The sequence below is a fragment of the Gallus gallus genome, chromosome 1 (assembly GCF_016699485.2).
Source record: "Gallus gallus isolate bGalGal1 chromosome 1, bGalGal1.mat.broiler.GRCg7b, whole genome shotgun sequence".
NCBI classification, from domain to species: Eukaryota; Metazoa; Chordata; class Aves; order Galliformes; family Phasianidae; genus Gallus; species Gallus gallus.
The window spans coordinates 126,305,345-126,317,932 of record NC_052532.1 but is presented as its reverse complement, the minus strand read 5'-3'; the positions used below and the strand labels follow the sequence as shown (position 1 = coordinate 126,317,932).

At 34.6% G+C, this 12,588-nt stretch overlaps 1 protein-coding gene across 3 annotated transcripts; it reads left to right on the top strand.

Moving 5' to 3' along the window:
- The first annotated feature begins 3,498 nt into the window (after window positions 1-3,498).
- LOC101750509 lies at window positions 3,499-12,454 on the top strand. 3 transcript variants are annotated; one of them, XR_005842078.2, is made up of 4 exons: window positions 3,499-3,865; window positions 6,398-7,396; window positions 7,937-8,040; window positions 10,991-12,454. XR_005842078.2 is itself a non-coding variant. In XM_004938421.5 (4 exons), exons 1-4 carry the CDS (start codon window positions 3,817-3,819, stop codon window positions 11,168-11,170), a joined length of 681 nt encoding a protein of 226 aa, XP_004938478.1. In that variant the 5' UTR covers window positions 3,499-3,816; the 3' UTR covers window positions 11,171-12,454. The 3 variants fall into 3 exon arrangements, 2 of the variants coding, with proteins under 2 accessions (XP_004938478.1, XP_025002385.1); XM_004938421.5 differs by having other exon boundaries at window positions 6,398-6,745; XM_025146617.3 differs by having other exon boundaries at window positions 6,398-6,791.
- Window positions 12,455-12,588: the final 134 nt, after the last annotated feature.

The following is a 12,588-nucleotide window of genomic DNA, read 5'->3' as shown; positions in this document are numbered from 1 at the left end:
TGCAGCTTTCCATTTCTTATGCAAGCTCTGTACAATATCAGGAAAAAATATTTTCATTACAGCATTTTTGGGATTGGTTGAAACCTGGTCATGTGTGTTAAGTCTCCTCTGGACGTGTGTGAAGGACTGGCATGAAGTTATAGCTAAATCTCAAAAGCACATACGTGATTAGAGAAACTGTGGATTTTTCACATTTGGGTACATCCAGGACCAGAACACTGAGCTTCTGTGTTCTCTTTGGCAGAAGTATTTTGATGTATTAGGTAAGAAAGCATGAAGCCTGCCAGAATGCAATGTTACTATCTTGCTTGGGTCATTTGTTAAGCATTTAACTACTATTTGGATTTCTCCATGCTAAATTCAAGAAAAGAAATTCCAGGAAGAATAAGTCATATAAACTGTAGACTCCCCTCTGTAGATCAAATGAAATATCCCATAGACACGAATGGATAACCTGGCTGCATCTCCTTTGATTATAATGGCAGCTCAAACAGTCTAAAGGTTTTTCCACTCATAGATTAAGAATATGGAGGCCTCCGGAATTTGGAAGAACATTTCATTGCAGAGTTAAAACCATCTGTGTATATGGACACATCCAGGAGAACGTGGAAGTACTAGCAGGTTCCACATTCCTATAGATTGAAAGTCTCAAATTCTTCATCTCCAACTATTCAGATTAATCCAGAAGTTTAATAAAGCTATCTTCTCCTAATTACCTGTGTTATAAAAGTATTTACCTTTTTATTTATTAGTAACACAAAATACTGTAGTCTGAGATCAGCTGAATTCATACACAACTGGCTCTAAATTCAACTTGCAAGGTGTGGATCTACTACTGATATACACCGTTGGCAATTTCATCCATACGTTCTTATTAGGAGGAACTGTGCAAAAAATTTTGTCTCCAGATCCAACCAAAAAGATTAACAACTTTTTCAACACATAGTGGTTACTAAAGGGATGTAGGAACATGTAAAATATTCTGTATAGCTGCATTTTCCTTTTTTGGCTATAAGAATTAAGAACAGCTAAATAATTAAACTAAGCTGGTAGTTTTGGTCAAATGAGCCTACATACTCTTTCCATGTTTCTCCTGTCGTTCATCTCATTTATCTCCTAATTGTGACTGTGGGGTGCCATTAAAGTATTTGCTTTCAGTGTGAATTTCATTTTTGCTCCTGTTTTGTTACGGTAACTAGTAGATAGGATCCTGCAGTGTCTTTTACTTTCTAATAGGCTAAACAATGCATTTCTATGCAGGACCCAGCAGGAGTTTACATATCTTGCACTATTTGGGCAAACTGCAGACTTTCTTTCAGGCTTTCAGGAGTCATTGGACTTAAAGCAGCCTCTGCATGTTTCTCTGTCTGTGCTAGTCCTCTCCCATCTTGTACAACTGATCAGAAAACAGAATTACTATTATGAAGTTTTCTATAATGTTTGTAGATGAAATTTACACTGAATAAGCCTAAATGATAAACTAGATGCAAGTTACCTTATTTGTTTAAGGTATGCTAAGGAGATGCTTGCTTTAAGCAGCTGTATATTGTACAGTAGCTACCTTGGAGTAGTAGTCAAATTACAAGGCATAGTTGTTTTTTTTTTTTTCATACAGCTATATTCATCTTCATTTTGCAGACATTCATAAAATGCTTGATTGCTTCTCGAAGATAAATACTTCCAAATAAGGATTGGTGAAAAGCTCTTACTCTTTGAAATTGTTTACCTCTGCCCTCATGTTGTTATCCATTTTCATTGCTTCAGTAGAAATAGGTACAAAATTTATTTTCTCATCTCTTGGTGATGCCATTAAAAATTATTAAAACAGATCGTGTATTTGTTTTCCATTTTGAAATTATTTAACTATGCTACTCCTCCAGACTACAACCAGAGTAGTGAGACAGACACGCAGTTACACTCTTAATTCTCCCATCTAACATAGTGAAAACGACACTGCTAACAGAGAACCTACAGCCTACTAGATAAATCCACTCATATTGCCTTGTAGGACAATAATCAATCAGCTGGAATCTAGGCCTTTTAAATATGTATTATATCTATTATAATCCTAAAACCAATCATCATTTCAGCAGATAATTAAAAAGATATTTTTAGATAAATGTGTAAGTTCCCTGACATCATAGCTGAAGCTGGTAATAAGAAACAATACAGGACTGAGAGAAGTCTAAATGTGATTGTTCTTTTATGTTGTTACATCTCCGATATTTTAATAGGATTCCTATTTTCATTGCCATGAGGTGGTCTTGAAAAAGGTGTACACTTCAGTACTCCAGTCTATATCAAAGTTGTGCACTACTTTCTAGAGGAGGAGGTTAGAAGGTCATTGTCCATTTATTAACTTGTTTTAAGTTTCAGAGCTTAAAATTCTTCCCAGACAGCTATTTAATGTGCAGAAAATATATAAAATATTTAAAGATTCATCTCTCTGCAGTGCTAGAGAGTAAATTCACTTTTTTTTTTTTTTACAGAACATTTTAATAGTTTCTATTGTATGTCATAAAGTAAAATTTTTAGATTTGATCTTATTTAAGCTCTTCATTATTTCAAATCCTTCACCATGCTTTCTTGGTAAGAAGTTTTGCTCACATAGATACTGGGCAGTAAGTACAAAAGTCTTCTCATTTGTCTTCATTATGCCAGATAGGCATCACTCCTACCCACTCTTTTCAAACATCTTTACCGAATAGCAATAGACTTAAGCATGTGCTTATCGTTAAGTATCAGCACTGTGGAGGAGTAGTCTTTTATCTGCAAATAAGTCAGAGGAGCAGAGGGAAGGAACTTGACTTTAATGCTTCGTAAAATGGTTTGAAGAAATCTTAACTATCATCTTGAAAAAAAATTGGAAAAAAAAATGTATATGTTGAAAGCAAAGATCAGAATAGAAATGAAGACATAGTCTTTCATAGTGAGTGAGAATGATTAGTCATTGCAACAGTTAACCACTGAATTTGCAGACGCTCTTCCTCTCAAAGCCTATAAATCAAAACTGGATATTTCCATGGAAGTTATCCTTAATCAAATCCAGGCATTCAGATCAGTAGGCAGGAGAGAGGGATGAAACCAAGATTTAATAAAACCCAGGGGTAATGCTGAGGGATGCAATTTAATAGGTGCTGTAAGCTGATCTCACGGTCTTATGTGAATTGCAAAGGTATATGTTAGGACAGTAACCACACTGCCTCCTTTGACACTTTGTGGATTTTGGCAGCTAATGTTCACGTATGCTGGACTGCATGGTGATTATTAGACATTCAGTATCACTTCAGCAAAGAGAAATAATATTTATTATGAAATATTTTTGCAGCATGTTGTTTTTCTAACTACAAAGATAAAGCAAAGTCATATTCATGTATCTGGTACTAGCAGCATAAACAGGGATTTAAGAGCATCAGAGGGAGGTGTCTGTTGAAAACCTTGCTGTATTACATCGTCACTGCCATTAATATATATTTTTCTGTTAAGGTGGGCAGCTTTGACTAAACTCACCACACACAACTGATTCTCCTCCTCCGAGCTGCCTGAAGAAAAATCTCAGAATGGAAAAACAGTCACAATAGAGTTAAGTTTGAAACTACTGTATTAGAAGTTGATCTGTTGCAATGTCCAGGATGTGCAATGGCAGAAAGGGAAATAAGTGAGTAAAACCACAAGAACCACCTCCCCCCTAGAAACAAGGTTAAAAACATGTTTTTTGGAGAACTTTAATTTTCAGCTAGGTGCTGGCCGATGTGGTATTAGCAGTCTCATCTGAGATTATAAAACCATTCAATTAGCAATCCCCGAAAAAAAGTGATGAGGAGTGGCATATTGTTTATGATATCTTACCTTGTTAACATTACAGGTAAGTAGATTTTTTCTATTGTTTTGTTGTTAGCTTTCTAAAAAGAAATGAAAAACAAAACAAAACAAAAAATAACAACCTTTTATTCTAGAATTCTTCAAATCCAGACTGATCAAGAAAGGCAATACTAATATTTAATAAAAAACTGAAACTGCCAAAAATAAAAATTCTATCACACTAACACGCATTTTAAAAAGAAAAAATACTGGGTTATCTTCTATGTGTTATGAATTTATGCTGATATTTTTATGTTTAGGTCAATAAGTCAACAGCATTTTAGTGTAAGTAGATCTTGGAATATTTTTAAAACTGTGTTCACTTACACTAACAAATATAAAAGGAAAAGAAAGCGTAATATTTGGGACTTTTTAAAAATTTTTGTATTATAAGATGAAAATGCAAGAGATGTTACAGATACATGCCATTTTTTCTTCTCATAAAGTTATTTCCTTCATTGATTAAGCTGAGAATGGTTTTCCATGGGTTTTGGAATTCATTTGCTATGAATGTGACGCAGGATTTTTTTTAAGATATTTGCTTTATAATTAAATGAAGAAAGTAGCTCAGAAAGGTCCTGTAGTCCGAAGGGTTAATTACATTTTAAAATGGGTTTCATGTTAGATCTCAGAAAGCCAAATACCTTTAAAGTACAACACATTTATTTCTGAACATACACTTCTTACATGTCTTGTAATGACAAAAATTCTAGTAAATATAAGATATAAAACAGAGGAATTCAACTATTTTAAAACATTATTTTTTCTGATATTTTTAAAAGCATTTGTTGTTTGTGTTTTGTAATGACTTTCCAATTTTTTTATAGTCAGTATAAAAATTCGTATGTATATTTGCATATGACAAATTGCTTCATTTCAAAGCAGTTCCATAAATACAAGATCATTTATAGTGGAAACCTGGTTTCACCTCCTCAGAATGAAAGTGATTCACTTCACAGAATTTTAATGTATTTCTCTGAACATAAGAAATATTTTTACATTAGATGAGAAAATAAATTGTTTTATCTGTTTAAAACTTTATTATGGCATTAAAATCAAGCTTTACTTTAACTTATTATTTCTGTTACTGACTACAAAGGGAGAATAGGGCTAACTGTTGGAGTTTCAATGTGATTATTTAAAGTTTAAATAAATGAATTTAAAGCAGATTTGTCTTGTGATCTGTTAGTTAAAATTTTGAATAATCTAGGATGAGACTCAAATGGAGAAAAGGTTTAGTCATGTAAGTTGCTAGAAATTGTGAGATGTCACTGCTAGCTGATCTGATATGGGTATCAAATATTCTGTTATTCACAAAAATTTCCCAGTGTTCATCCTTATGGATCCAGAGGATCATCAGAGGGCTGGAGCACCTCTCTCTTGTAGAAAGGCTGAGGGAGGTGGGCTTGTTTAGCCTGGAGAAGAGAAGGCTCCAGGGAAACTTCATTGTGGCCTTTCAAGACATAAAGAGAGCTTACAACAAAGATGAAGATTTTTTACCAGGGCCTCTTGTGACAGGTCAAGGGGAAACAATTTTACTCTGAAAGAAGGTAGATGTAATTGAATATAAGGAAGAAATATTTTGTGAAAAGGGTGAACAGGCACTGGAACAGGTTGTTTAGAGAAACTGTGGATGTCCCATCCCTGGAAGCATGCAAGGTCAGGCTGGATAGGATCCTGGGTAGGCTGATCTGAAGGGTGGCAGCCCTGCCCACAGCACATGGTTGAAACTAGATATCTTTAAGGTTCCTTCCAATCCTCTGGCAAAGGGAATATTTAAATGTATTATCAGCTTTATTATTTCAACTTTCCATTTAATACCTGAGTTGTGTTGCCTTGTTCATTGCAATCTAACTTTAACTAATAGGAGTTTTTTTGTTGTTATTGGATTGTTTTTTTTTTTTTTTGTACTTTACCTGCTCAAGGCATAGGAATAGATGTGTTCAGGCATACTTCCAGTCTTTTATCTCATTGTTGTCTGCACAACATATACATATACACAAGAAATCACTCTCAAGATATCCATCATCTATGGATCCATTGCCCTTCTGCCTTAGTTCTATACCATTATTTTATTTGCACACAATACTCATATGAAGTTTTATAAAGAAATGAAATGAAATAAAATAAAATAAAATAAGTAAACAGCAAAAGGACCTAGATATGACATCAAGAATTAATGAAGCTGAAAAATTATGGAAATTTAAGACGTGTACTGACATGGCATAGAAAATAAGGTTTTGGCATTGTACAAAAATATCAGAAGTGGTGAATATGAGTAAATTTGAATATTCTTCTATTTATCTTAATACAAGGATAGAATATAGTATTGCAAAACTTTTTACTGCTGTATTCATTTCATTTTTGATTTGTACTTCATTTAGTTGTAATTTCATTTCCTTGTTTGCAATTTTTCCTGCACAAAACAAGTTGCAATCAAATATTTCAATAATGATGTATTGGGCTAAGAAGAATATTACTAGAACATTAACCTTCCTTTTAATAAATGTGATTATTAACTAATTATTAATTACAGCTAGCAGTGGGCCAGAGCTCTTGGTTTTGCAATACCCCGAAGATGCCAGTGTGCTCCTTAACTCCACTGTGTGGATGCTTTGTGTCTTTGAATACCCCAAGGAGGAGAATGAGGAGCCAGTTGTGTACTGGAGGAAGGGCCCCAGCTGTGACAACCAGCAGAGTCTTCGGTCAAGTTCAGGAGCAGGCAGGCCACACATACACATTATCAAGGACATATTCAGGGGATTCTCTATCTTAAAACTGAGCAGTGTTGACAAGAATGACAGCAGCTCATATTTCTGTGATGTGATACTAACCCAGAAAACCCACGGCAAATGTGGAAAAGGAACCAAGCTGACAGTGCACGGTAAGGGGTATCTGATAGTCACAGAAATTGTATTAATGGATACAAGGTGAGTTAAATATTCCATCAGTTTTACTGACTTCTATTCCACCACTCAGCGCTGTGAGAAGAAGGATGGGAAAAAAGCAGTCTACAGTCATGACCTGAGGATCTGATTGTGGGCAATAAAACACGGATTCAATAATTAATACATATTATATACATGAAATATTTTATATATTACAGTAGTTTTGGTTAATCTTCTAAATTACTATATACATTATATATTTAAAATATGAAATACATTTTCTCGGTATTATTCACAAACGTTTACTGAAACTTTACTTTGCTCAATACAAAAATAAAAAATCCGTTACATTCATTTTTCATCATTTTCCTCAGTCCTTGTGTACCAGCAATACTGTTTTGAAGTATGCAATCTGTGCTTTAATCTCCAGCTTCTGAAAAATTAATAGTAAATCAAGCAGTATGGGTGATTTTAGAAAGTGTATGTGGAAGTAGGGATACATAGGAGCAGGAGATTCTCTAATAATATACTAATAAGTTTCACATAATTGTAAAATTATTTTCAGCACCTTATAACTCTTCTCCTAGCCTCGATTTATATAAACAATTCCTGTAATCCTGAAGGGGACAGTGACCTCAGTGACTGAGGTAAATAATTTTAGATGAGCCAAGTTTTTTGTTTGTAGACTTGCAGGCATATCTGACTAGTGCATGCTAAAGGCTGCAAAGCATCTCTCTGCTACTAGATTTCACTTTATATATAATAATTGCCCAGTGCAGCTCTTCTGAGTCACTAAAGAAAAACAGCTCTCAATGAAATGCTTCTGACTTTCACACCATAAGCATTTATTTATTAAAAAAAAAAAATCACATTTTTCATCATAACTTAAGTATGTGCAATATAATAAACATATTCTTGGATCTATCACCTGTGAAATTTGTTTACTATTCATTTTATAATTAGCTCAGAGCAGTTTAAAGAATTCATCACTGAAGTAGAAATAAGTCAACAGTTCTTTCATGAGAAGTATAACCTTTTAGCCTGAAAAAAAAAAAAGTGAAATAAAATGTGATAAAGACAACTGTGCTGCCTAGTCAGCCTTCACTAATATGTCAGATTAAATCATATCAGAAAAGCAACTATTTCTTAATTTTTTAAATACTTACCTTTCTTCCTCTTCATTTCAGATTTCATATGCAAAGACTGTATAAGATCAGAACCGACTTGGTGGTGTTGGTTCCTTCTTCTTGGATACACTCTCTTTGTCACCACAGTTATCATAGCTTTTGGTGTAAGTAATAACTTCAGAAATAAATACTACAAACCTAAGGATGGGTGGCATCTCTTAATGGAAAGATACTATAAGTAAATGAAAGAAAGATGTTCATGCAGCTATGACGAAGTAAAAAAATCTGTCTCTTTTCTGTTAACCAAAGATTTAGAGGTAGAACCCCCTGTATTTGGATATTTGAATGTATGACCACAAAAAAACCTCTGGCAGTGGAGATACTTAGAAAAGTAAAAGCTGCCGTTTTCAGAGTTTGCTGACCACTGAGAAGCTATTCTTGATGTTGCTGAATGACTGAGTTATTATTTTCACCTGTAAGTGAAAGAGAATTAGAAAAAAAATAATCTCTTAAATTATTTGTAGTTCAAAACACATTCCGCTTCCTCCATACTTTTGAGCTCCAACTCCTAATTTCATGAGCTCCCCAGGCATACACTAATGTCTGCTTATGTTTTATTTTACATGTGTTTCAGCCAACCAATCAGTCATGCCAGGGCTTTATGCCTACTGCCAACCATCGGTTGGGATGGGTCCCCACCTGACATTTCCTTAGCCAGCAGTGTAGCACACTGACAACTGGAAAACACTTTACAAGAGAAGAAAATATTTTTTGATACAAAACTGTCTAAGCCTAGAGTGATTACTTATACTTCCCATGATATTTTAGAAATCTTTTCTCTTTCCTACTTGTGGCTCTCTTCCCCATCTCATAACCATTTTAATCAACCTCTTCTCATGGATCCAAAAACTAAAAAGATAGATTTCAAATAATAGTTCTATTTTGGCCATATTTGGGAATACACTTTATGTAAAGGAAACCATTTGGAAGGAAATAAAGCTGAGCTATGCCATAACATGATGCAAATTAGAATCTCAGTCTTTGAAGGCATGGGCAGTACTAAAATGGGCTCAAGTTAAAATTACAAGGTCCTTAATTGCAAACGTGTTAAACGGTAACTTATGAGACCTAAAAAGTTCCTTGTTCATCACCAGTATCTCTCCCATCAAAAACCAATATTTTAGAGTCCCTTAGAAGTTAACAGATGCAAGCTAAATGGGACCTACACGCAATAGGTAACTAACTCAACAGGTTCTCACCTTGCACAGTTAAAAGGGCCATTTAAGTGTTACTAAAACTAGAGTTAAAGCAACAGCTTTCCCTCTGCTGATATCATTGATATAAAAAGATTGAGCACCATTGACAAGTTACAAGACCTACAGACATTGATGGTATCTGATTGCCCTTCTGGGTCAAATAAAGTATGGGTTTTGTTTTCCTTAGAAACCAGTTGTTAAGTGCTGTTACTTCAAAGCAACATCAAAATCAGAAAAGTTCACACAGTTCAGGCAGTAAACAAACCAAATCTGCTAAGATACAGTAGCAGTAAAGCCTGACAAAATGCACTTTTGCATCTGAATATACAAAAACAGCCAAGTGAATCTTTCCTCAAATGAGTCACTGTAAGTACAATTAGCAGTAGCAAAATATACCAGGTCTGGCAGGGATGAAGTTAACTTCCTTCCATGAGAAAGCTCAATGAAGAACTGAGCTCATACTGTACTATGTTTTGGATTTGTGGTTAAAACAATATTGATAGCATACCAATATACAGGCTGACAGCATTTGCATGGCATCAAGTCATTTTCCATTTCTTGGTCTGCTTCCTCAAATTTGTGGCTGAAATTCCTCAAATTTGGGCGTGAATGCCGCCAGGATGCTGGGCAATAGCAGGATATTCTACCACATAACATTGTGTTCATCAAGAAAATTAGACGAAGAGGAAGAACAAAGGGTTTTTTTTTTGTTGGCTAAAAACATGACCATTGCTCTCTGACTGGCTTTGCATCAGCCTGCTGGAGGGAGGTGGTGAGTGATTTCCCTTGCTTCATTTAGGACTTTTTGGCTGTTTATTTTCTTCCTCATTCCTTCACCTATCAAACTGCCTTTACCTTGACCCAGGAGATTTCTCATTTTTGCTCTTCTTGTCCTCTCCCCTGTCCTGCTGGGGAGGGGGAGGTGAGTGAGCAGCTTCGTGAGTGTTTGGCTGCTAGCCAGGGTCAAGGCAGCACAGCAGCTAAAGAGAAAGACACTGACATTTTTGAAGTCAGGGAGTCTATAACTTCTTACAGGTCATTTCTTCACTAAATGACAAATGTGCCGTATCATGAAAATGTGTATAGTGTCAAAATCAGAGTATGAAATGATGAAAGAGGTACTAGATCACTCAAAAGTCCCTTGGCTTTTTGACACTTCTAGGCCACTGCTTAAATTTGGTATGTCAGGGTTGGCTGAGCCCTTCAGGTACCTCCTGGAAGGAGTTGCTATCGCAGGAAGAAGTCACACTTGTAATTTCATAGCTTAAATTTCTCCTGTATTTCTCCTTACTTCTCTCAAACTTTTTCTGTGCTTCAAAATCAAGACTAGTGCAAAGTAATGTGCTATTCCCATGAAACCTGCATGACAATTGTACATATTTTATAAGGAAGCCATTAGAGCTGTCACTTCTGGATTATCTCCAAAAGAAGATATCCATCCCATCAACTCTCCAGAAAGATCACTTAAGCTACATAAGAATACACGACAATTTTATTTTTTTTTAAAAAGCCCTTTCTCCCTAAACAAGCTCTATGTTTAAATAAAGCGAAAGCATTTATGCACCTTAAAAGATAGTACCATGCATTGAAGAAATATTAAATGAAAACACTAATATACAGTCAGACTCACATTCTAATTCTTGAATACAGTGAGAATTAACCTAATTCCACTACCTGTAAACATCAGTTCTTCAGTGTTTCACTGTGACTGTGATATGCAACTTTGTGAACAATTCAGAATAAATACTAGTCGCTATCTTAGTGAAGTTAGGAATATATTCTCTAAAAAAATGAGGTATTTAGTGGGAAAAAAAATAATTAATAGCTTAACAATATATATTTTTAAATATTGCAACAGATTCATCAGTGCTGTAAAAAGTGCAAGAATGATTCAAGAAATACAGATAGCAGCACTACCCTGCCAAGTGAATGGATTTATGATAAGCCATCCAAACCTGTTAATAATGGGTCTAACCAAGAATATGAAGATATGTCACTAATAAGAACTTTCAGTCACATTGAAAGGAAAGTGATATGAAAAACAAGCCTCACAGTTGCAACCATAATGCTATCAGCATGTGAATGTGTACTACTTCAGGATACAGAAGAAACATACACACAAGTCATTTTGTGAACTTGGAATCCTCTTTGTTCAAGATTTTTTCATCTATTTATGTATATACTTCAAAACTAATGAAATCAACACTCAATACAACTACAAATGCAATGATCTTTAGTATGCACAGCTACCACCAAAGCACTGTTAAAGCTAAAGGTATTAATACTTAAATGCCAAGAAAGCTGATCATATATGCTGATTTTTTTTATTTTATTTTATTTTATTTTCCATTTCAAACTCAAGGACACATTTAGAATTTTGTTTTTATCTGGGTTAAGACAACTCTTTGCTTCATCAAAGCAATGGCAAATTCTATACTACAGTATCTGTCAGCAGCTGAGATAAATTTTAAAAAAAGATTTTGTCATAGAGGAATTTCTCACATGCTTCTGATGTACTGCCTGACCTTATTTCCAGCTCCTTATCCTGCCCTCATATTTCTACATCCCTGCAACTTCTTCCACTTTTGGCCATGTAGCCAGCTACGCCACTGATACAGTGCACATTTGTACATGCCTCTCTCAAAAGAATGAAAATACTGAATGTGTTTTTAATAGTTATAATTTCTGAAGAAAACATAATAATTACTGATGAAGAGCATGTCTTTGCTGTTCTTATTATGGCATATCTAGCATTATAATGTAAGCTATTTGGATTAAAAATATTTTTATAAGTTGTTTTAAAGTACTTAGAATGCTTTTAGAGTCCATGTAAATAGCAACAATAGAATTAAACTTCATAGAAAGAGCTTACCATAATTTGCATAACAATTAAGCACTCAGAGGAAGTGGTGCCTTGGAATAGTTATGTACGTGTGACTTGAGAGAAGTTAATACTTTGACAAACTCTATTTGAGTTACTGATTATTTTTTTTCCCACAAACGATTAAGTATTACAAGCTGAGTACTATGTATCAAGTTTTCTTAACACTGAAAATATACATTATGAAACAAAAATGTTCATAGGCTAAAATGCCAGAGATTACAGCATAATACATTAACTGTGAAGTAGTTATAAAACAAAGAGTAAGCCCTTTTTTACTCAACGGGGCAATAAGTCATAGTTAATATTCAAGGCTGTCCATTATGATGTGGATTCACGTTGCTAGTGAAGTTCAGCTAAAGCTTTATCAGTACTGTATTTTTCTAAAATATTTGCCTGTTCTGTAAGTAAAATACTAATTAAAACAATTATAAAAACTGATACTTGACTCCTTTTGTTGAAAGTACTTCTGATTCACTTAGAGACAGTTAAGTATGACTTCTAGAAGGACAGACAAACAATGCTTGTGCATCTGGAGAGGCAGAGGGCAGTCATGATGTCATGAAAAAAATCAC